This window comes from Saimiri boliviensis, chromosome 2 (assembly GCF_048565385.1).
Source record: "Saimiri boliviensis isolate mSaiBol1 chromosome 2, mSaiBol1.pri, whole genome shotgun sequence".
Taxonomy (NCBI): domain Eukaryota; kingdom Metazoa; phylum Chordata; class Mammalia; order Primates; family Cebidae; genus Saimiri; species Saimiri boliviensis.
Window position 1 is genome coordinate 82619848 of NC_133450.1, and position 22523 is coordinate 82642370.

General features: G+C 44.1%; 1 protein-coding gene across 4 annotated transcripts in view; it reads right to left on the reverse strand.

The window, feature by feature from the left end:
• Window positions 1-22523, reverse strand: part of TUBGCP4 (tubulin gamma complex component 4) — a 63812-nt gene that overhangs the window by 39062 nt on the left and 2227 nt on the right. For 3 of the 4 annotated variants that reach the window (XM_003928939.4, XM_010339562.3, XM_074393757.1), the window contains exons 2-9: window positions 10953-11081; window positions 10591-10713; window positions 10156-10209; window positions 9345-9401; window positions 7388-7467; window positions 4069-4270; window positions 1339-1504; window positions 965-1089 (exon numbers count right to left, since the gene is read on the reverse strand). In XM_003928939.4, coding sequence (XP_003928988.1) covers window positions 965-1089; window positions 1339-1504; window positions 4069-4270; window positions 7388-7467; window positions 9345-9401; window positions 10156-10209; window positions 10591-10713; window positions 10953-11081 — 936 coding nt within the window. The remainder of the gene's footprint in view (window positions 1-964; window positions 1090-1338; window positions 1505-4068; window positions 4271-7387; window positions 7468-9344; window positions 9402-10155; window positions 10210-10590; window positions 10714-10952; window positions 11082-22523) is intronic. The other variant, XM_010339563.3, reaches the window with a different exon arrangement.

The window sequence follows — 22523 nt, forward strand, 5'->3', positions numbered from 1 at the left end:
TGGCTCAAGCATGTAATCCCAGCACTTTGGGAGGCTGAGGCAGGTGGATCACAAGGTTAAGAGATCGAGACCATCCTGGTCAACGTGATGAAACACCGTCTCTACTAAAAATACAAAAAATTTGCTGGGCATGGTGGCGCGTGTCTGTAATCCCAACTACTCAGGAGGCTGAGGCAGGAGAATTGCCTGAACCCAGGAGGCGGAGGTTGCGGTGAGCCGAGATCGCGCCATTGCACTCCAGCCTGGGTAACAGGAGCAAAACTCCATCTCAAAAAAAAAAAAAAAGAAAAAAAAGAAAAAAAGAAAGACACTACATTTCATCAGAATTAGTTGATTCCTTGGAGTTACTGCAAATGATAGAGACAGATCCAAATGCTGATTTTCAGAATAGAAACCAAGACCTCCCCTTTATTCAACTAACCATCTAACTAAAAACCACCTGTCTTTTAGTTAGATGAGAAAAGAGGAAAGCAGTTCTGCCTCTGTTACTGAAAACAGAGGCTTTTCTATTTTCTACCTTCAACAGCTCTTTCCAAGCTTGGCTCTTACCACAGCAAGAAAAAAAAAAAAAAAAAAAAAGTCAAGTAACTCAATTTCTTTCCTTTTTTTTTTTTTGAGACAGACTTAGGCTCTGTTGTCCAGGCAGAAGTGCAATCCTGTGATCTCAGCTCACTGCAACCTCCACCTCCCAGATTCAGGCGATTCTCCTGCCTCAGCCTACTCAGTAGCGGGGGCTATAGATGCACGCCAACACATCTGACTAATTTTGTGTTTTTAGTAGAGATGGGCTTTCACCATGTTGGCCAGGCTGATCTCGAACTCCTAACCTCAGATGATCCACCTGCCTTGGCCTCCCAAAGTGTTGGGATTACAGGAGTGAGCCACTGCACCCACCCAAATAACTCACTTTCTAGGGAGCTAGTCCATTTTCTTCCTTAAAAAAAAAAAAAGATGAAGCGCAAACCTCAGCCACAGTGCTGCGAATGCGATCCACCACCTGTTCAAAGTCCACCAAGCTGAAGAGCGGCTGCTGCTTGAGACGGTGCAGCTCTGCAGCAAAAGTGTCCTCCTGGTTTTTCAAAATGGATCCTGCAAAATAGGAAGGCACCATCAAAAGAAGACAGAGAGCACCCAGGACAGACAGGGTTTTCTGGAGAGGGCTAATCTCGGTGGGGCAGCAACTTCACCTGCTTCTTAGACAAACATCATGATTCTGCTGCAATCTCAGGACAGGAATATTACCAGCCAGTTGCTCTGACCAGGCATACTGTGGGGCCACATAGTATTAAGGCAGAAGAACGTTTGAAGATGTGGTACACTGGACAAGGAGTTTTTTACCTTTTCTAGTCAAGTTCACATTCTGATTCTCAAACATCTGGACAGATTCTCCAACAAACAGGATTTTTTCAGCAACCCTCACTGGAATGTAGGATGGCAAAATCTCCACTCGCAGGGAAAACTGCTTCAGAGATGGTGCCAGCATGTTCTCTTCCTCCATCAGGCGCTAGTCAAGGAAAGAGTGCACATTGAGATGCAGTATGAAACAAGAAGAAAACAACAACAAGAAAATATCTAGGAACTCTCCCAACCCATCATTTAAAGTAAAGATGCAGGGACTTAAAATCTGGTGTTGCATAGTTCTCAAATCACCAGTTTTGGAGAGATGTATTTCATCTTCAGGCAGCAGAGTGGCATGGTGGAAATAAGAGTGGCTTTTTAAATACTGGGATTTGGGCCCTCACGCTACCTTTACTATTGCATAAAAACTTGCACAGTCGATCACCTTCCTTAACTTATACAATGAAAGAGGTGGTCTTTTTTGTTTTCCAGCTCTTGCCTCTATGTCTGCTCTGCTGGTATGCCTCAGGGCACTGTCCCAGACTGTCTTCTCCTCTCATCCTACACTTCTTATACAATCATATCATCCTCTGTGACTGATCAGTGTAACACACAGTTTTTAAGTTTAGGTCACAGATCTCTCTCCAATCATAAAAGCTATGAACCTTCCAGACAAATGTACAGACATATAACATTTCATGAACCTTCTGAAGCCACCCATGGGCCCCATTTTAAAAACCTCCAAGCTCCATGCTGATGACTCCCATGTATAGATTTAGAGCAAGCTGCAGTGCTCTCATGAGCCTCAGGCTCAGCCCAATGAACATCTTCCACAAGTTCCTCAAACTCAACATGCCCCCAAATTAGACCCATCTTCTTCCCCGCATACCAGAAGTATCCACCCTTATCACCATTACTTGCCTGCTGCTGAAGGCAGAAACCTGGGTATAATCAATGATTCTTCCCTCTTGACTGACTTCCAAACACTCACTAGGCCTATTGATTCCACCCTCTAAGCATCTCTCACACCTCTCTATTTTTTTTTTTTTTTTTTTTTTTTCCGAGAGGGAGTTTCGCTCTTGTTACCCAGGCTGGAGTGCAATGGCGCGATCTCGGCTCACCGCAACCTCCGCCTCCTGGGTTCAGGCAATTCTCCTGCCTCAGCCTCCTGAGTAGGTGGGATTACAGGCACGCACCACCATGCCCAGCTAATTTTTTGTATTTTTAGTAGAGACGGGGTTTCACTATGTTGACTGGGATGGTCTCGATCTCTTGACCTCGTGATCCACCCACCTCGGCCTCCCAAAGTGCTGGGATTACAGGCTTGAGCCACCGCACCCGGCCACCTCTCTATTCTTAATTTAGTGTTACCATCTTTGGTTTAAGGCACTATTATTTTGACCTACATCTCCCTAGCACTCTTAACTGGTCGACTTACCTCTAATCTTGATTTTTAAAAAATTATTCCCCATACAGCATCCGGAGTGATTTATCATGAAGTCTGGCTGTGGTACCCACTTTGTTAAAATTCAATAGCCCCCAACTCTTTTCAGATTAAAGTCCAAATTCATTTCCACTGTTTATATGCACCTTTGTGATCTTGCCTCTCATCAAGTACCAATTTAACAATTTCAAAGACCACCTCTCCCTCATACCATCTCTTGTAACATTTTACATCAGCCTTTATTTGACCATTTCAGTTGAATTACTAGTTTCCCCGAATGAACCATGTCCTTAATGGTCCCTGTACCTTTACACACATTACTCCTTCTGCCTGGGTATTTCTTGACCTCTTCTCCTAAACTCTTTGCAATTTAGACATGACTTCCACTGAAAAGCCTTCTTTAGTTACTCCAAGACCATGCCCCATGACGATGTTCCAAGAATGCTCATATTTAGTCTTTTCAGAGCACTTAGAATACTATAATGTAACTGTTTACTTTTCTGTATCTCTTTCCCTAAACGAAGATCCTCAGAGACAGAGACTACCACTTTTTATTTGTCTACACAGTTGTAGCACCTAGAACAATGCCTGGCATAACAGGCATTCAATGAAATATTGCCACAGAATAAATGAATGGATAGATGGATGAATACGGACAATGTCGGACTTTGAGGAGTCTAATCAAAACACCAAATAGGCTGGGTGTGGTGGCTCAAACCTGTAATCCCTGCACTTCAGGAGGGTGAGGCGGGTGGATCATCTGGGGTCAGGAGTTCGAGACCAGCCTGGCCAACATAACAAAACCCTGTCTCTACATGAAAATTAGCCGGGTGTGTGGCGTGCGCCTGTAGCCCCAACTACTCGAGAGGCTGAGGCAGGAGAATTGCTTGAACCTGGGAGGTGGCGGTTGCAGTGAGCCAAGATGATGCCATTGCACTCCAGCCTGGGCAACAGAGAAAGACTCCCTTTCAAATGCAAACAAACAAAACAACAAAACTCCAAACTGTATTTAAAATCTAACAAGGGGCTAGCTACTCCTTTAGAGGTAAGACTTATAATCTGTTAAATGCATATATTGGAAAAGGGGGAAACAAAAATAAACCTCAGAAACATATTTTCTATTTTATAGTCCCACGCTAGTTAAGATAAAGCGAAAAGATTACATCCAAAGAACTGATGGAAGGTGCTCAGCTATGAGCTGAGAAGGGATCACCAGAAGATCATTATGACTGCACACTTTTCTGACTCCTGGCAGGAGGGTGCTAGGCTGCTTTCTGGGCTCTCACCAAGTCCTGGAGTTCTCTCAGTTGTTTTCCCGTCAGTCCCCCAATGCCCAGATCCTCCTCATCCTCCTCTGGCTGGGCACTGACATTACCAGAAGATGGACCCTGTTTGATAAAGAATTCTTCATGCTGGTCCAAGAGAAGTCCATGGAGCATCCAGGCTGAGAGCTGTTTATACATGACCCCATGACAAACGGCCAGGATTCTGAGCAGAGTAGAAAGTAAAAGGCTTAGAAATCTACTTAGAGAATACTAAACCCCACAAATGTCACAGAAGTCATGCTTTAAACTGTCAGAGGATAAACAGAGGCCAGGGAGTTTGATGAGTCATAAGGGAAATAACCAATTAAGTTAAAAATAATTGTGCTATTTTAATTTAAATGTGGGTGAACTAACTCACTGAATTTCCATATTTGCAGCCTACATAATGAAATCTAAAATGTTCAGTATACGTGCTGATATTACTTTAGGGAAGACTTTTTTTCCTTCTTTCATGTAATTTTCAAAACTGATGAGCCCTAAATATGTACAACTGTTTCACAGCAATAAAAAATAAAAATAAAAAACTTTAAAAAGGGACTTAATAGAGTCTCTTTTTGGCTAACAGTATTAAATTTGTTTTATTTTTGTTGGAATCACATAGAGAGAGAAGATTTAACATCTGAGTGCCACGTATACATAAAGAACTATTATCTAGCAAAATCCAGAAACTAAAACGAAATGCAGAATGGTTGTTGAGGAATAGGATATTCAGATGGTCTCAAAGGATCACCTACCAGATAGCATATTAATTAAAAAGGGGAAAATGGACCTCTACAATGGAGCAGCATGTGATGAAAACACCTAAGCCAAGTGATCCATCTTCACAACATCAGTAATGGGATAAACTTACTTTCTGTGTCTTCTAATATGATACAATGAGAAATAATGTCACCTATGTAGTAGTCTTTCCAAAAATGTTTAATCTCAATCTAATCATATGGAAATAAATAAAGATTGTGAAACATTATACAGGACAGAACTCTTAAAATGTAGCCTCATTAAAAACAGCAAGAACAACAAAAGGCAAGGGGGATGGTTCTCAATTAAAGAAGATTAAAAAGACATGAGAATCAATGCAGTATGTGAACACTGATTGGATCCTGGATTGCAAAAAAAGAACAGCTATCTAGAAATTTTGGGGGACAGAAAAATTTAGATACAGTATTATTGAATTAATAACTTTATCGAATGTGATATAGAATTGACATTGCATAGGAGAATCCTTTTTTTTCTTTTTTTTTTTTTTTTTTTTTTTTGAGACAAGGTCTTACTCTGTCACCCAGGCTAGAGTGCAGTACCACAATCATGGATCACTGCAGTTTTGATCTCCTGGACTCACACTATTCACCCATCTCAGCCTCCTAAGTAGATGGGACCACAGATGCATGTACCATACCTAATTTTTTGATATTTGTAGAGATGGGGGTCTCACTATGTTGCCTGGGCTGGTCTCCTAGGCTGAAGCTATCCACCCACCTTGGCTTCTCAAAGCACTAGGAATACAGGTGTGTGCTAGGTGTTAGGATATCTGTGACTAGTTTCAAATGATGTGGCAAAAAAAATTGTGGTTTGTGTATTTCATATATACATATAGCAGGAGAAAGAAAAAAAGAAATCAAATGTGGCAAATGTTAACAAATGGTGAAACTAAAGGATACACTAGTGTCTGGTTATTTTTTTTTTTTTTTTTTGGAAACAGGATCTTGTTCTGTCATCCAGGCTGGAGTACAGTGGCAAGATCTCAGCTCACTGCAGCATCAACCTCCTGGCCCTAAAGCAATCCTTCTACCTCAGCTTCCCATAGCTGGGACTACAGGCAGGCACCACACCTGGCTAATTTTTTTTTATTTTTAGTACAGACAGTGTCTTGCTATGTTGCCCAGGCTGGACTTAAACTCCTGGGCTCAAGTGATCCCCCTGCTCTGCCTCTCGAAGTGCTGGGATTACAAGTGTGAGCCACTAAGCCTGGGCTACAAGTGTTTTATTACACAATTCTTTCAACTTTTTTGTAGGTTTAAAATTTTTCAAAACAAAAAGTTGGGGAGAAAAAAATTACAAGAGCTTGAGCTTGTTATTTGTAGTATGCCAACTGAATGGAATCTCTCTTTAAAAAGATCAAATGTGAAGCTATTTACGTTTATGCATTTCGGAGTATGTGGTCTGTAAAGTCTGATCCCTGCAAACACAGAACAAATATGTATATATAACATCATCTACATAAGATTTTATATTCTATACATAAAAGTATAATAGAGAATTAAGTCCCTAAGTCATGTTGTGGAAAGTTTCCCACTTTAATGAGACTTTATTCATGCAGTGGTAAGAGAGGAGATTAAGTGGCCTGGCCAGGTGCAGTGGCTCACACCTGCAATCCTAACACATTGGGAGGCCAAGGTGGGAGGATCGCTTGAACCCAGAAGTTCAAGACCAGCCTGGGCAACATGGCCAGACCTCATCTCTACAAAAAATTAAGATTAAAAAAAAGAAAAAACAAAAAGAGTTGTGAGTGGCCTCATGGACTATCTGTTATAATTTTTCAATGAATGTCACTTTTTTAAAATAAGGAAAATGGAGAAATGGAAAGATTGAACATACAGTCTTTGATCATAGTCTACATATATTTTTATACAGTTGTAATCACAAGACAAATACAGTTTTGTTATCATTTGTCAGTACAAACTTATATAAAATATTTTACATGTTATAGTACCTATACTTTTAATGGCTTTATAGTCTAGCAAGTGAATATATCTTCATTTAAATTTTCTTCTAGTGTTGGTTATTTTATAATTTTCTGATTAGTAGACAACAGTGCAATCAACATGTTTGTTCATATAGTTATTTTCTTCTATTAAATAATTTTGTTAGGATAAAATTCCTACAAGTGGCATTATGGGACTGTAAAGCATGAACATTTTTAAGGACCTTCAATTTGAAAATACCAGCTACTCAGATACACGTTTAGACATAGCAAGCAACATCTGGCACATGTAATGGAATTCCTGCAAGGATAACAGGGTCTAAACATTTAAAAACATTGCCTCAAGGTCATCCAAGCAGCTAAATCCTGGCTTTGACACTCAACATTTTATAGCCCTTATTGCAATGCCTGAGCCATCATAAGAGTTACATAGGCTCCTCTGCTCATGGGGCTTTTTCTTTCCTGGTCATAACCTTCCCAAGAGGAAAACCTGAAATGACCTGAAAATAAAACATGTGAGAAGTCAAATAATTTGACCACCCACCTCCACCACCAATTCCCAGTTAAGCCATGACTTACTTTTCCAGAGCACTTCGAACAGGAGGCAACCCCCCACAGCTGTGTTTGTAGACTGTTTCCAGGATTTGACAACCATGAATCTGTGGAATATACAGTCTCGTCAAACTGGATTCCTTTATAATAGTCCATTCAAGACAAATCCATATTCCATACTCAACCAAGAGGGCCCAATCTAGAAGAGACTGGGGGTCAACTTTGTCCCAAGATTACACATAGTGGTTCTCAAAGAGGGACCTCTCCCATCAGCAGCAGTAACACCTGGGGACTTATTAGCTATGCAAACTCTTGGTTAGAGCAGAGCACTCAAGTGTTTCCACAAGCCCTCCAGGTGATTCTAATGCACAGTAAAGTGTGAGAACCACCAGACTTAAAGAAACCAGAATCATTTAAGAGTTGTAACACCAAAGCCAAGGAAAGCTCTTTATTTCAAGGTAAGACCCAATGCAGCTACTTCTAAGGTATATACTTTTTCAAAAATCCTCTGCCTCTATGTTCTTCAGGCTTTTATTTTTACCACTTTGAGGTATAATTTACCATGAAATTCACCCGTTTTAAGCATACTCATCAATTTTTTGTAAATTTCAAACACGGTGCAACCATTACCACAACTCAGTTTTATAACATTCTCATTACTCCACAATGCCCCTTTGTACTTGTTTGCAACCAATCTCCATTCTTACCCTCAGCCTAGACTCTTGACCACCTGATTTTTAAAAACTCTGTAGAGCCTTGGTATACTAGTTTCTCTACCACCATCCTGGCAGGAAGATTCACCCATCTGCAATCCCCTTATTTTCCACTCTCCTTCCTGTAGCCAGTGGAGCTTAAGGCCAACTGAGACATGCAGCTAGGCCTGGCTCCATTATGCTGTCCTTGCTAACTCTACTTGCCTAGAAGATCCTCTTTTATTTTGGGAGATAGTTTAATCTAGTGGTTAACAGCACACTCTGTGGAGCCAGATAGAGCTGGGATATAAACCCATTTACTGTTTGACCCTGAGCACACCCCTTAACCTACACTTAGCCCTTTAGAGGATTGCGTGTGATAACGTATTTGAAGCACTTAGCACAGTGTCTAGTATACAGTAAGTGCATAGTAAAAGCCAAATGTTGTTATTTGATCAGGACAATCAGCTTTGAAGGGCCAATGAACACCCACTACTGGCCTTGCTGGCACAGCATAAGTAGCAGAGCACTTGTTTCTACACTTACACAGTAAAAAATGATACAGCAATGTGGCAGATTAACTGGTTTACTAGTTATATTAATCAAAATGAACACCCCTAATAAGCTAGGCACAAATAAGGAGCTTATAAAATGAAGACTTGAGCTAAAGATGTTTAATCCATTTGTCCTCTTGGGTCCAACTGTGGGCCAATTCACTAGGACAGCAGATTTATCTTCTAATATGAAATCTCAGAGCACTTATTCCTCAGAATTATTAACTCTGCCCAGAAAGACATTCTCCTGACATTGGAGGCCCTAACTTCTCAATACACCAGATAAAAACTTGTGATAAGAATAGACATATTTAATAAACATCTGGCTTTCACTCACTGATTTCATAATTCTCAGAAAACTGCCAGCACACCAACCGTTTTACCTTCTTATTAAGAATTACCTTGCTGCCTCTCATCAAGATCCACACCCAACAGTTCCAAACCCTTACTGCAGGTTCCTCTCACCTGCAAACATCCACAGCACTTTTTTTCTTACCCCAAAAACATTCCTGGGTACATCTATTAACATTTCCTCTACCTTCTGGACCAGGAGGTGTTTAAGGACAGAGTCATATTTTTGCATTCCTGACACTTACCATGATACACAAGCAGTTACTGTTAAACAAATACAGGAATAAAAACTACTAAAAACTAGTGTCTTCGAAAAAGAATGTAAGGCAAAATTAGTAATATTCCCTCAGTGCTTAGCAGAGCAAAAGGAATAAGGAAAGTTCTCACCTTTTGACTTTTAATTTGTTCTACTACAACCATCACAGAGGGAAAAAGAAGCTGGAACTGCAAAGTAGAGAATGGGTATGTAATCAAATGTAAAGGGAAAAAATCAACTCGGGAAATACTTGTGTTTCTAAATAGTTGAACTTCAGAGAAAATGGCAATACCACAGAACAGTCAAGATCCAGTATCCTAAGGCAATCTGATGTCGAAGTTCGCTGCAGATAGGAAGAGGATAGGACAGAAAAGCAGTTTCTTCTCTTTTTTTGTTTTTGTTTTGAGACACAGTCTCACTGTCACCCAGACTGGAGTATAGTGGTGGGATCCCAGCTCACTGCAACCTCCACCCCCAGGTTCAGGCGATTCTCATGCCTCAGCCTCCTGAGTAGCTGAGATTACAGGCACATGCCACCACACCCGGCTATGTTTAGTAGAGATGGGGTTTCGCCATGTTGGCCAGCCTGGTCTCAAACTCCTGACCTCAAGTGATCCAACTGCCTCAGCTTCCCCAAGCGCTGGGATTACAGGTGGGCACTGCCATGCCCTGCCAGGAAGCAGTTTCTATTTCTGAAGCTGGGATGCTTGTTAATACTGAAGTCAACATAGAGGATTAACATTAGCATATAATATCAGACATTAAGTTTTAACTACATTTGGAAATCTTTAAACAGTTTTGATCTAGTAAAGCACATAAAATGTACAAAATATAAAATGTTGGGCTCTGAATCCAAAAGAAAAAAGTTCTCAAAAACAGTGTCATAAATTATTCTGACACTATCAACAGATTCCAAGGCATTTGGTTACTTGGGCAGCATACCTGGTCTAGGGAGTAGTTGACATGTGATATGGAGAGATGGGGATCACCCAGGAACTGCAATAAAAAAATGCTGTGATTAAGGCTCCAGACAAAGTATCTCACATCTATTTGATCTACGAAAATGAGAAGAGAATCTGATAATGGGCTAAGTGTTAGTTTTAGGCTATCGAGAATTGATAATTTAATCACGTTATTAATCCTGATTTTCAGGCCATAAAGAAACCAAGCCAGGGCTCTTATAAACTCACTAAAGAGTCTGTCAGGATCCGTGAGCCACTCCGATCACAGGTTGGACAATCAGAGAGAGACCACTGTACCCTCCAGCAATGCAAGAAACTGTTCACTCTTAACTATCTGACCTTACCAAAGGGCATTTCAGATTTAAGAACACGCTCTATTGTCCCAGAAGTGTTTCCTATATCTCCTCCTTCTTACCTCTTGTTCCAAATCAAGTAGTGCTTGGCGGTAAGGCTGCAAAACAGAATCCAGTCCCGTGCAGAAGGCCCTCAGGTAGATTCCATGTAACCCACCTTGGCCTTGCTGAGATGGATGATGATCCTGAAATCAAACAGAAGCCAACTTGTCAGCTCAAGCTCTGAAACCTGAAAAAGACATTATGAGGCTTGTTTCTTTTAAGAGTTATACAAACAAACCAACTACAGATCTTGCCTTCACTTGAAAATTTCCAGTGATAAGAAATCCATAACTTATTTCACATGAATTACTGATAAATTGACAGAAAGCTTGACATAGCTCCTGCCCTCTACAGGTGTACACTCCCTAAGAACAGGACCCACCTGTTGTTGCACATGGCCGGTGTACTGTTCAATGAACTCAGTGAAGCGAATATAGTCTGTGCCGAGCCGGCAGAGTCGATTCAGGACACTGGTCTCACTGGGATGAAGGAAAGGGAAGTCCTGCGAAACCTGCAGGAAGAGGAACACTGTCGAAAACACTGATGCCTGCCAGTCACTGCTCCAACTTCCAGGTGCTTCAAATGCTTGATACTATGCATTTATCTTTTTCTTTCTCAAGATGTCCAGTTAAAGATGTTAAGTTCTGGATAACAATATATTTCCAAACCACTTCAACGAGGTTCCCTATCCCTGACCCAATTATTTGCTTCTTAAAATAGGTAACACATGCTAAATAATTTAAACAATACAAAATGGTGTACATTAAAAATAAGTCAACCTCCCAGAACCAGCCAGTTACCTGCTTCTTATGCAATCTTCCAGTGATGGTCTTTCAGGCTATGGGGGTTTTAACCTGGTTGCAACAAAGTCTCTTCAGCAATATTGCTTAAACGGGTCTGCAGGTTCCATGGGTTTATCTGACATATTCTTAAGATTTACAAATTCTCTATAAAAGTTTTAATTGTTTTTATTCCATTAAAAGTCTAAAATTAAGCATATTATTATCTGTAAAAGTACCTTATAACTGACCATATAGAATGCATATTTGCATTTATATTTTTAATTTAAATAAAAGCCAAATATACTATAAATAAAGGTTTCACAGCAGTTTAGGTAGAAAAAAGTAGTGGGAAAATATATTCATTCAACCAACTTTTAAAAATACCGTAGTATACATAACAAAATCTATCATTTTAACTATTTTAAGTATATAGTTCAGTGGTATGAAATACATCCACATTATTGTGCAACCATCACCACCATCCATCTCCAGAACTTTCTTGTTTGCCCCAATTGAAACTCCGTATCCAGCTCCTGCCAAACACCACGCTACTGCCTCTGATTTTTGTTAGGGGCAGCTGACCCCCCACTCTGATTGCTCTGCAGCTGCATTCCTATCTAGGCACCACAGCAAGGCCACCAGACACACTACAATTGAGCAAAGCCTGATTATAGCCATCTGGGCAGCACGGGAGAGGTCACAGAAAACAAATCTTTCTTTAAATTCTGTTTTATGCATACCGGTAAAATCCCGTTTCTTTAAAACTGCCTCCACAAAAGTCACAGGACGATGTATTGTAAGTCTGTCACAACCTGACAAACTATCTTTGTGTTTGTTACAAGCTGATAGATTATCTCAATCCTGAAACTCCCTTATGCCCCTCTCACCCCATATAAACCCCAAAAAAGCCTTGTTTTGTAGGATTGGTGCTGCCTCCTCTAATAGTCACGGAGCAGCCCAGCAGATTAATAAAACTTGCTTGCTTGACATTGGGTCTACTCCCCTTTCTCGATGCTAACCTTACATTTTGGTTCTGAAATCTACATTTTTGGTGCCAAAATCTGGGAAGGGGTAGGCTTTGGCGCGCTCTCACTCTCGTGCTGGCTCTCTCTCTCCCGTGTCTCTCTCTCTCCCGTGTCTCTCTCTCTCCCGTGTCTCTCTCTCTCCCGTGTCTCTCTCTCTCCCGTGTCTCTCTCTCTCCCGTGTCTCTCTCTCTCCCGTGTCTCTCTCTCTCCCGTGTCTCTCTCTCTCCCGTGTCTCTCTCTCTCCCGTGTCTCTCTCTCTCCCGTGTCTCTCTCTCTCCCGTGTCTCTCTCTCTCCCGTCTCTCTCCCGTCTCTCTCCCGTCTCTCTCCCGTCTCTCTCCCGTCTCTCCCGTCTCTCTCCCGTCTCTCTCCCGTGTCTCTCCCGTGTCTCTCCCGTGTCTCTCCCGTGTCTCTCCCGTGTCTCTCCCGTGTCTCTCCCGTCTCTCCCGTCTCTCCCGTCTCTCCCGTCTCTCCCGTCTCTCCCGTCTCTCCCGTCTCTCCCGTCTCTCCCGTCTCTCCCGTCTCTCCCGTCTCCCCTCTCCCGTCTCCCCTCTCCCGTCTCCCCTCTCCCGTCTCCCCTCTCCCGTCTCCCCTCTCCCGTCTCCCCTCTCCCGTCTCCCCTCTCCCGTCTCCCCTCTCCCGTCTCCCCTCTCCCGTCTCCCGTCTCCCCTCTCCCCTCTCCCCTCTCCCCTCTCCCGTCTCCCGTCTCCCCTCTCCCCTCTCCCCTCTCCCGTCTCCCCTCTCCCGTCTCCCCTCTCCCGTCTCCCCTCTCCCGTCTCCCCTCTCCCGTCTCCCCTCTCCCGTCTCCCCTCTCCCGTCTCCCCTCTCCCGTCTCCCCTCTCCCGTCTCCCCTCTCCCGTCTCCCCTCTCCCGTCTCCCCTCTCCCGTCTCCCCTCTCCCGTCTCCCCTCTCTCTCTCTCCTCTCTCTCTCTCCTCTCTCGTCTCTCCTCTCTCTCTCTCCTCTCTCTCTCCTCTCTCTCTCTCCTCTCTCTCTCTCCTCTCTCTCGTCTCTCTCTCGTCTCGTCTCTCTCTCTCTCGTCTCTCTCTCTCGTCTCTCTCTCTCGTCTCTCTCTCTCGTCTCTCTCTCTCGTCTCTCTCTCTCTCGTCTCTCTCTCTCTCGTCTCTCTCTCTCTCGTCTCTCTCTCTCTCGTCTCTCTCTCTCTCGTCTCTCTCTCTCTCGTCTCTCTCTCTCGTCTCTCGTCTCTCGTCTCTCGTCTCTCGTCTCTCGTCTCTCTCTCTCGTCTCGTCTCTCTCTCTCTCGTCTCTCTCTCTCTCGTCTCTCTCTCTCGTCTCTCTCTCTCGTCTCTCTCTCTCTCGTCTCTCTCTCTCTCGTCTCTCTCGTCTCTCTCTCTCCTCTCTCTCTCTCGTCTCTCTCTCTCGTCTCTCTCTCTCGTCTCTCTCTCTCGTCTCTCTCTCTCGTCTCTCTCTCGTCTCTCTCTCTCCTCTCTCTCTCTTTCTCTCTCTCTCTCTCTCATCTCTCTCTCTGCTTCTATCCCTCCCTCCCTATCATCCCACTCCTGGCCACCCTCCCCTTCCTGAACCTGCAGAAGACCCGGAGGATCCCCCAGACTCTCCCATTGCTGGCAACCTCATCTGCCACCAGAGCCTCCACCGAGGTAAATGAGAGACTCCTGCAGATTACCCAGAACCCTTGACCGTCTCTGCCTTCCCCAAATGCAATGCTGGGGTCAAGGGCTTCCTCTGGCCTCCAGGCCTCCGGTTCCTGTTCCTGTTTCAGGGATTCCCGACTTGGCAGCTACCTCTTCTATTCCAGACAAGGCCTGAAGGATAGGGGAAACCCTCTCCCGCTGTCTTTGTCATCAGTAGTCTCCTCTTCCTCTACCTCCCCCCCCCATTTCCTATGGAAGCCTCTCAGTCCACCCCTCCCAAAACTACCCCCCACCATGGTGTCTCCTGCATAATCTAAATGCTCTCAGCCTCCGTTCAGAGGTCCATCCTAAGAGGCTTATCTTTTACTGCAATATCATTTGTCCTTAATACAAATTAGACAATGGCTACCAATGGCCCAAATATGGCGCTTTTAATATACTTACAGACCTAGACAACTTTTGCCATGGCAACGGGAAATAGTCTGAGATTCCTCATGTTCAGGCTTTCTTCACTCTCTGTAGCAGTCCTTCCCTCTGCCAGTCCTGTACTACTTTCCAAATCCTCACATGCTCCAAACCCAACTTGCTCCCTGTCACCCTCCCCACAGCCCTGGCCAACAACTCATCTCCTGCCACTCTCCCCACAGCCCCAGCTGATGACTCCTCTTCCTTGGGTCTGCTGATTCTCCTCCTCCTAGATTGCATCATAATCCCCCACCAAAGCATCATGATCCTCCACCGTATGCTCCCGCTATAGCCCTACCCCTCTCCCCTTCTCTCTCCAACCACCCCACTTCTGACTCTGAGTCCTCCCTGTCCCCAACTCTTCCCCGCTCTCGAGCCCAACATGCCCAGCAACCAGCTCCCTTGCTTCCTCTCTGGGAGGTATCAAGGGCTGAAGGGATGGTCTGTGCCCACATCCCCTTCTCCCTCTCCAATCTCTCCAAAATTGAAAAATATGTCAGGTCCTTCTCCTCCAATCCCAATACTTATATCAAAAAATTTAAATATCTAACAGAGTCTTATGAACTCACTTGGCATAATCTCTTTATTATCCTCTCTTCTACTCTCCTTCTGCAAGAGAAGTAAAGAGTGTGGCTCACAGCCCAGGCACACGCCGACAATCTTCATCAGCAAGATCCTACTAAGCCTGTAGGACACGCTGTTGTTCTCCAGGAAGAGCCTTCCTGGGAGTACCAACCTAGAGACCCCGGCTGGGTGTCACATAACCACATAATTACTTGCCTTATTGTAGGTCTTAACAAATCTGCCCATAAGGCAGTGAATTTTTAAAAACTCAAAGAAATTTCCCAAAAAGCAGATGAAAATCCTAATTCCTTTACCGCCTTATAAAGGCTCTCCAAAAAATATACTCACATTGACCTGCCTTCCAAGAAGGAACTATTGTTCTTAATATCCATTTTATCTCCCAATCTGCCCCCAGTATCGGGCACAAACTTAAAAAGGCTGAAGATGGCCCTCAAACTCCACAACAAGACCTCTTTAACCTGGATTTCAAAGTCCTCAATAACAGGGATAAGCAAAGTAAATTATATAAAGCCCAAAGAGATCGTGTTAAATACCAGCTTCTAGCTCAGGCGTCCCCAAACTACTACGGACCGGACCGTGGGCCGCATCCGGCCTCCTGAGGCCATTTATTCGGTTCCCCGCCGCACTTCAGGAAGGGGCACCTCTTTCATTGGTGGTGAGAGGAACACAGTATGTGGTGGCCCTCCAACAGTCTGAGGGACAGTGAACTGGCCTCCTGTGTAAAAAGTTTGGGGACGCCTGTTCTAGCTGCTGCTATCCATCAGCCTAGCCATAGTACCCAAGAGCACAAAAGACCCGAGAGCAGTGGCCCTCCCGGGCCTTGTTTTAAATGAGGCAAAGAAAGCTACTGGGTGTGGGCATGTCCTAACCTATGAGCGCCAAAAAGCTCTTGCCCAGTCTGCACCTCAGAGTCACCACCCCTTCAGCAAGACAAAAGGTGAAGAATCACTTGCACTCCCACAGCTCCTTGGCCTAGCCGCTTAAGACTGACAAGGCCCAGGGCCCTCGGCCCCATCTGCCATCACTGCATCAAAGCCCAGGGATAACTCTACCAGTAGCAGGTAAGCCAATCTCTTTTTTAATCAATACTGTGGCCACCTACTCGGCTTTGCCTGAATTCTCAGGATCCACTCGTCCCCCTCAGATCTTAGCTGTGGGAGTTGACTGACTCATCTGGTGCCCATGCACCACTAGACCTTTTACTTGTTCCCTATTTGATACTGTTTTCTCACACTCTTTATCATGCCTCCTTACCCTACCCACATCCTAGGCAGAGACCTAACTAAATTCAAAGCTTCCATCACCACCTTCTGTTCCCCATAACCGGATTCTCTCCTACTCTTCTCCATTACCATGCCAGTCCTCTACCCCTCTAGCCCTCCCCCCTCCCCCCCAATATCTACTCCCCTCTTCTCTTGTTAATCCAATAGTGTAGGATACCACTACCTCCTCTCTAGCAGCTCACCATGATCCCATCAAAATCCAGCTAAAAGACTCCTCCAAATTTCCTGTCTCTCAGTATCCCATTTCATTAACCTACCTAAAAGGCTTATGACCCATGGTAAACAGACTCCTCTCACAAGGCCACCTCAGGCTGACTCATTCTACATACAACACCCCTATATTCCCTGTCACAAAGGCTGATGGCTAATCTCTGGGCTATCAATCAGGCGGTCCCTCCCATTCATCTGGTAGTTCCCAACCACTCTAAGTTCCTTTCCCTCATCCCTCCAGACACAACCTATTACAACGTCATAGACCTAAAAGATGCCTTTTTAAACCATTCCTCTTCACCCAAACTCCCAAAATCTCTTTGCTTTCACGTGGATCCACCTTGAAACCCTCCAGTCATGACAAATTACTTGGGCAGTCCTCTCCCAAGGCTTTAGAGATAACCCCCATTTCTTTGGACAGGCTCTAGCTCAAGACTTCACCTCACTAGACCTCTCCCCTAGCCCACTCCTCTAGTATGTGGACAACTTCCTTCTCTGTAGCCCCTCCCTAAAGGACCTTTAAGACTCACATTATTACCCTTCTAAACTTTTCTTGCTAATAAAGGATATAATGTTTCCCCCTCCAAAGCACAACTCTCCACTCCAACAATGATGTACTTAGGAGTCCAGCTCTCCCCTGGGGACCGAGCCATAACATCAGCATGGGCAGCACTAATAGATAGCCTGCCCCCACCCATCTCTAAAGGTGAAATCCTTTCTTTCCTAGAACTAAAAGGCTTCTTCAGAATATTGATTTCCAATTTTGCCCTCCTAGCCTGCTCCCTCTATAAAGCAGCTAAAGGCCCTCTCAACAAGCCCCCAAAATCCTTCTCACAACATAATCCTTAGCTTCCACAAACTTAAAGCTGCCCTTGTAACCCCTCCTGCTCGATCTTTGCCTGGTATCTCTCAGCCCTTCACTGTCTACAGGGCTGAAAACCATGGAATAACCCTTGGTGTCCTTGGCCAACATAAAGGAAGTTATCCCTCCTTTGCTCCACAGCTTACCTATCTAAATAAACAACACTGTCCAAGGGTGGCCAACCTGCCTCAGAGCCCTAGCAGCAAGAGCCACCCTAGCCTTAGAAAGCAAAAAAACCTAACATACAGTCAAGACACTATAGTCCACAGCCCACATAATCTACAAGATCTCCTCTCCTCTCAAGCACTTTCACCTTCTCATATCCAACTACTCCATGCCCTCTTCCTTAAAAACCCTGAGTTCCCTTCTCTCCAAAAGTGCTCCCCTCAATCCTGCATCTCTACTTCCAGTACCTTCCTCCTCTCTCACCCACTACTGCACTGAAATCGTTAATCACCTATAGCCTAATTTCCCTAATATCTCCCCTGAACCTCTCCCCATCCTGACGACCAGTTATTTATAAACCGCTGTTCTTCCAAGTCAGTCAACTCCCATAAAATCGCTAGGTATGCAGTCATCTCCCTTAACCAAATAATTAAGGCTAACCCCCTGGCCCTGGGGACCTCCTCCCAAAAGGCAGAACCTACAGCTCTCACCAGGGCCCTAACCCTCTCCAAAGGCAAACCAGTCAACATTTTTACTTACTCCAAATATGCCTATCACATTCTCTATTCTCACGCCGCCATCTGGCAAAAGAGAAAATTTCTTATTGCCAAAGGAACCCCCATCACAACGGGCCCCTTACCAGCTCCTCCAAGCTACACACCTCCTGGCTAAAGCAGGAGTTACACACTTTCGAGGACATCAAACAAGGTCAGATAAAATCTCAAGAGGAAACAGAGGCAGACGAGGTAGCAAAAAAAGTCCCCTTTTCTTCTGCCCCTGCCCCTCTCCTCTTTATCGCCACAATGCGACCCCAATATTCCCCCACTGAAAGAGCTTCACTGCTACAACAAAAAAGCCACCTCCCCATACAACCTCTCTCAACTCCTTCCCCCAGATACAAACTCCAATTCTTCCTCAAGTTCCTCTTTTAGTAGCCCTACTGCCTCTGCTCCCTCAGGTCCCTTCTCACTTCTACAAGGCTCGAAAGATCTCTCAGTCTCACTCCCTCCTTGTTACTGCGCTCCAGCTCTACACTTGCTTCCCGTTGCTGGACCTGTTGTTCCTTTTCCTCTGCCTACTCAGCTACGCTAATTTCTCAGCCCTGGGACCATGCTCCCATTCGCTGTTCATACACCGTCCAAAAGGCTCTGCCTTTGTAGATAGAGCCCTCAACCTTGCTGGGAACTATCCCACTGCCCTCGCTAACAGCTACCAAACTTCTCTTCACATACACTACCAATTACAACAGCACAAAACTCCCTCACCCAGCCACCCAAGGTCCCATAACCCTCCACACCACAAAACTTGGCCAAGCCCCCTTATGTGTCACCTCTTCCAAAGGACACATACATGTAGGCACCATCCCTCCCTCTGCCTGTGGCTCTACTCAAACCATCTCTCATCCCTCTTCCCATACCTCACTCCAAGTCAGGCGTCCCCAAACTTTTCACACAGGGGGCCAGTTCACTGTCCCTCAGACCGTTGGAGAGCTGCCACATACTGTGCTCCTCTCACTGACCACCAATGAAAGAGGTGCCCCTTCCTGAAATGCGGCGGGGGGCGGATAAATGGCCTCAGGGGGCCGCATGCAGCCCTTGGGCTGTAGTTTGGGGACGCCTGCTCCAAGTAGATTATTCAGTTTCCCCTGAAGCTAAAGCCCTCTTTACCCAGCCTCTCCGCATTTCCTCCCATCTTGCCTCTCAAACATGGAAACCCCTTCCCCAGACAGGAGTTCTCAAAGGGGTCTCTCTCTCTTCCTCAACTCTAGGTTGCTGAGTCCCTTCAGACGAGGCACCTACAAACTCCAACACCTAATTCTCAATCCACTTGTTTGTTTTCATCAACACCGCAGGCATCTTCTTTTTCTGCGGATCCATAACCTACTTCTGGTCTCCCTACCAACTGGACAGGTACTTGTACCCTCGTCTACTTTACCCCGAACATTAACCTTGTCTCTCCAAACCAAAAACTCCCTGTCCTTGCTACATTACATGCCTGTTCAAAAAGAGCAATACAGTTCATTCCCTTATTAGTAGACCCTGGAGTCACAACTACTGTCAAGTTAGAAGCAGGAAGCCTAGGAACTTCATTATCATACTTCCAGTCACTCTTCGGAGACTTCCAATCATCACTAGAATAAATAGCAAACTCTTATCACTCACCTCCAAAACCAACTAGACTCTGTAGCAGTAGTCATCCTACAAAATCAGAGGCCTAGACCTCCTCACTGCTGAAAAAGGAGGTCTGTGCCTCTTAAATAAACAATGCTGTTTCTACCTCAATGAATCTGGGCTAATATGGATGCTATCGAAAAGCTCAAAGACCGAGCACAAAAACTTAAATTCTACTCAGCCCCAGTGGTTCCGTAACCCCTGGGCAACCTGGCTACTGGCCCTCCTAGGTCCTGCCATAACCCTTTTCTTCCTTCTAGCATTTAGTCCCTGTCTCTTACGACTCCACACCCAGTTTTTACAGGACTGTATTAAAGCTTTCGCCCATGGGACAATACAAAATATGATGCTGCTCCAAGAATACTAACAGCTCCAGGAACAACAATCCCTACTATCTAGCCTCCCTCAGCCCAAACGTCGAGCGTGGCCCCTATCCAGCAAGAAGCATCCAGAAGACAATGGCGCCCTCTTCTATTAACTATTAAAAGGCTGGCCTGTTAGGGGCAGCTGACTGTGATTGCTCTGCAGCTGCATTCCTATCTAGGCACCACAGCAAGGCTGCCAGATACACTACGATTTAGCAAAGCCTGATTACAGGCACCTGGGCAGCGCCGCCGGGGAGGTCATGGAAAACAAAACTTTAAATTCCTGTTTTACACATACCTGTAAAATCCTGTGTTTTTTAAACTGCCACCACAAAAGTCACTAGATGATGTACTGTAAGTCTGTCACAAGCTGACAAACTATCTTTGTGCCTGCTACAAGCTGACAGATTAGCTCAGTCCTGAAACTCCCTTATGTTCCTCTCGTCCTATATAAACTCCTTGTTTTTTAGGCCCAGGGCTGTCTCTTCTCATTGTTAGTGAGCAGTTCAGCAGATTAATAAAACGTGTTTGCCTGACGTAGGGCCTATTGTCTTTTCTCTCGGCTAACCTTACAATTTTAACTACTCTAGCTACCTCACATAAGTGGAATCATTTAGGCCGGGCATGGTGGCTCATTCCGGTAATCCTAGGACTTTGAGAGGCCAAGGCAGGTGGACCACGTGCAGTTAGGAGTTACAGACCAGCATGGCCAACGTGATTAAACCCTGTCTCTACTAAAAATACAAAAAGCCGGGTGTGGTGGCAGGTGCCTGTAATCCCAGCTAGGCTGAGGCACGAGAATTGCTTGAACCTGGGAGGTGGAGGTTGCAGTGAGCCGAGATTGCGCCACTGCACTCCAGCCTGGGCAACAGAACATGACTCTGTCTCAAAAAGCAAACAAAAAAAAAACAGTGAAATCATTACTTGTCCTTTTGTGACAGGCTTATTTCAGTTCATCCATGCTGTAGCATGTGCCAGAATTTCCTTCCTTTTTAAGGCTGAATAATACTTCCTTGTATGTTTATACCACATCTCAATTACCTATTGGACCCTCCATTGACACTTGCTTCCACCTTTCAGCTTCTCTGAATAATGCTTGGTGAATATGGGTGTACAAATACCATTGGGTCCCTGTTTTCACTTCTTTTGGGATATACTCAGAAGCGGAAGTGCTAGATTATATGGTAATTTTATATTTAATTTTTTGTTAAGAGACAAGGTTTCACTCTGTCACCCAGACTGGAGTACTGTGGTGGGTTCATAGTTCACTGCAACATGAACCCCCAGGTTCAACCAATTCTCCCACCTCAGACTCCAGAGTAGCTAGGACTACAGGCACGTGTCACCATGCCCAGCTAATTAAAAAAAAATTTTTTTAGAGATGGAGTCTTGCTCTGTTGTGCAGGCTAGCCTCAAATTCCTGGCATTAACTGATCCTTCAGCCTCACCCTCCCAGAGTGTTGAGATCACAGGTGTGAGACGTGTGCCTGGCTTTTATTTAATTTTTTGAAGAACTGCCATACCATTTTCCACAATGGCTGTACCATTTCACATTTCCATTACTATATCTCATATACTGTGCTAATACTTAGAGATAAAAGAGTGAACAAAATCAGATACAGTTAATGCTCCAAAGGAACTTGGCATATTATAAATGGGTGGATATATAATATAGATTATATGTGGATGTCATCTTTATATGACAGTAAATGTGGTAGCAAATAAGCAAAGAAGAATTTTTCTGTTACGGAGTCCACAGAAAATTGATTAAGAATCAATTAATATAGATTTTAATGACACAATGCTAATCATATCTTCAAGTTAGTAACTTAAGAGGTAGCACAACACCTGGTCTTAAGAACCTGGTCTCTGGAGACTAACTGCCTGGGTTTGAATCCTGTGTTGCTTCTCACTTGCTTGAAAGCTCAGGCAAGTTACTATACCTCTCTGTGCTTCAGTTTTCAAACCTATACTGAAGAAAATAATTGTGAGGATTAAATAAGTCAATAAGCACATGTCCCAGGCACACAGTCAGTGCTCAATACACATAAGCAATTTTGTATTATTAACAAGGCAGCTCTACCAGTCATCCAATGATACCATTATTAAAATTGGCATTTAAGCATTTCTTTTTGTGAGAGCTTTCGAGAAAAGTTCAATGTCTAATTATTCTGAAACAGCAAAATACCTTGAAGTTACTGATACCATTCTATACAACATATTTACATGAACAGGCTGAGAAATCCTGAATTAGAGTAATGCTCATTTGAATATATTGATTTGGTAGTTTTGTTTACTTTTAATTTATATTTGATTTTATAGTTGTTTAACAGCATTATGCTTGAGTTTATACCTAGCCTAAGTATATATTCAATATTATAATAATTTTCATCAACACTTGGCACTCATGACAACTGTTCCCTTTATTCAAA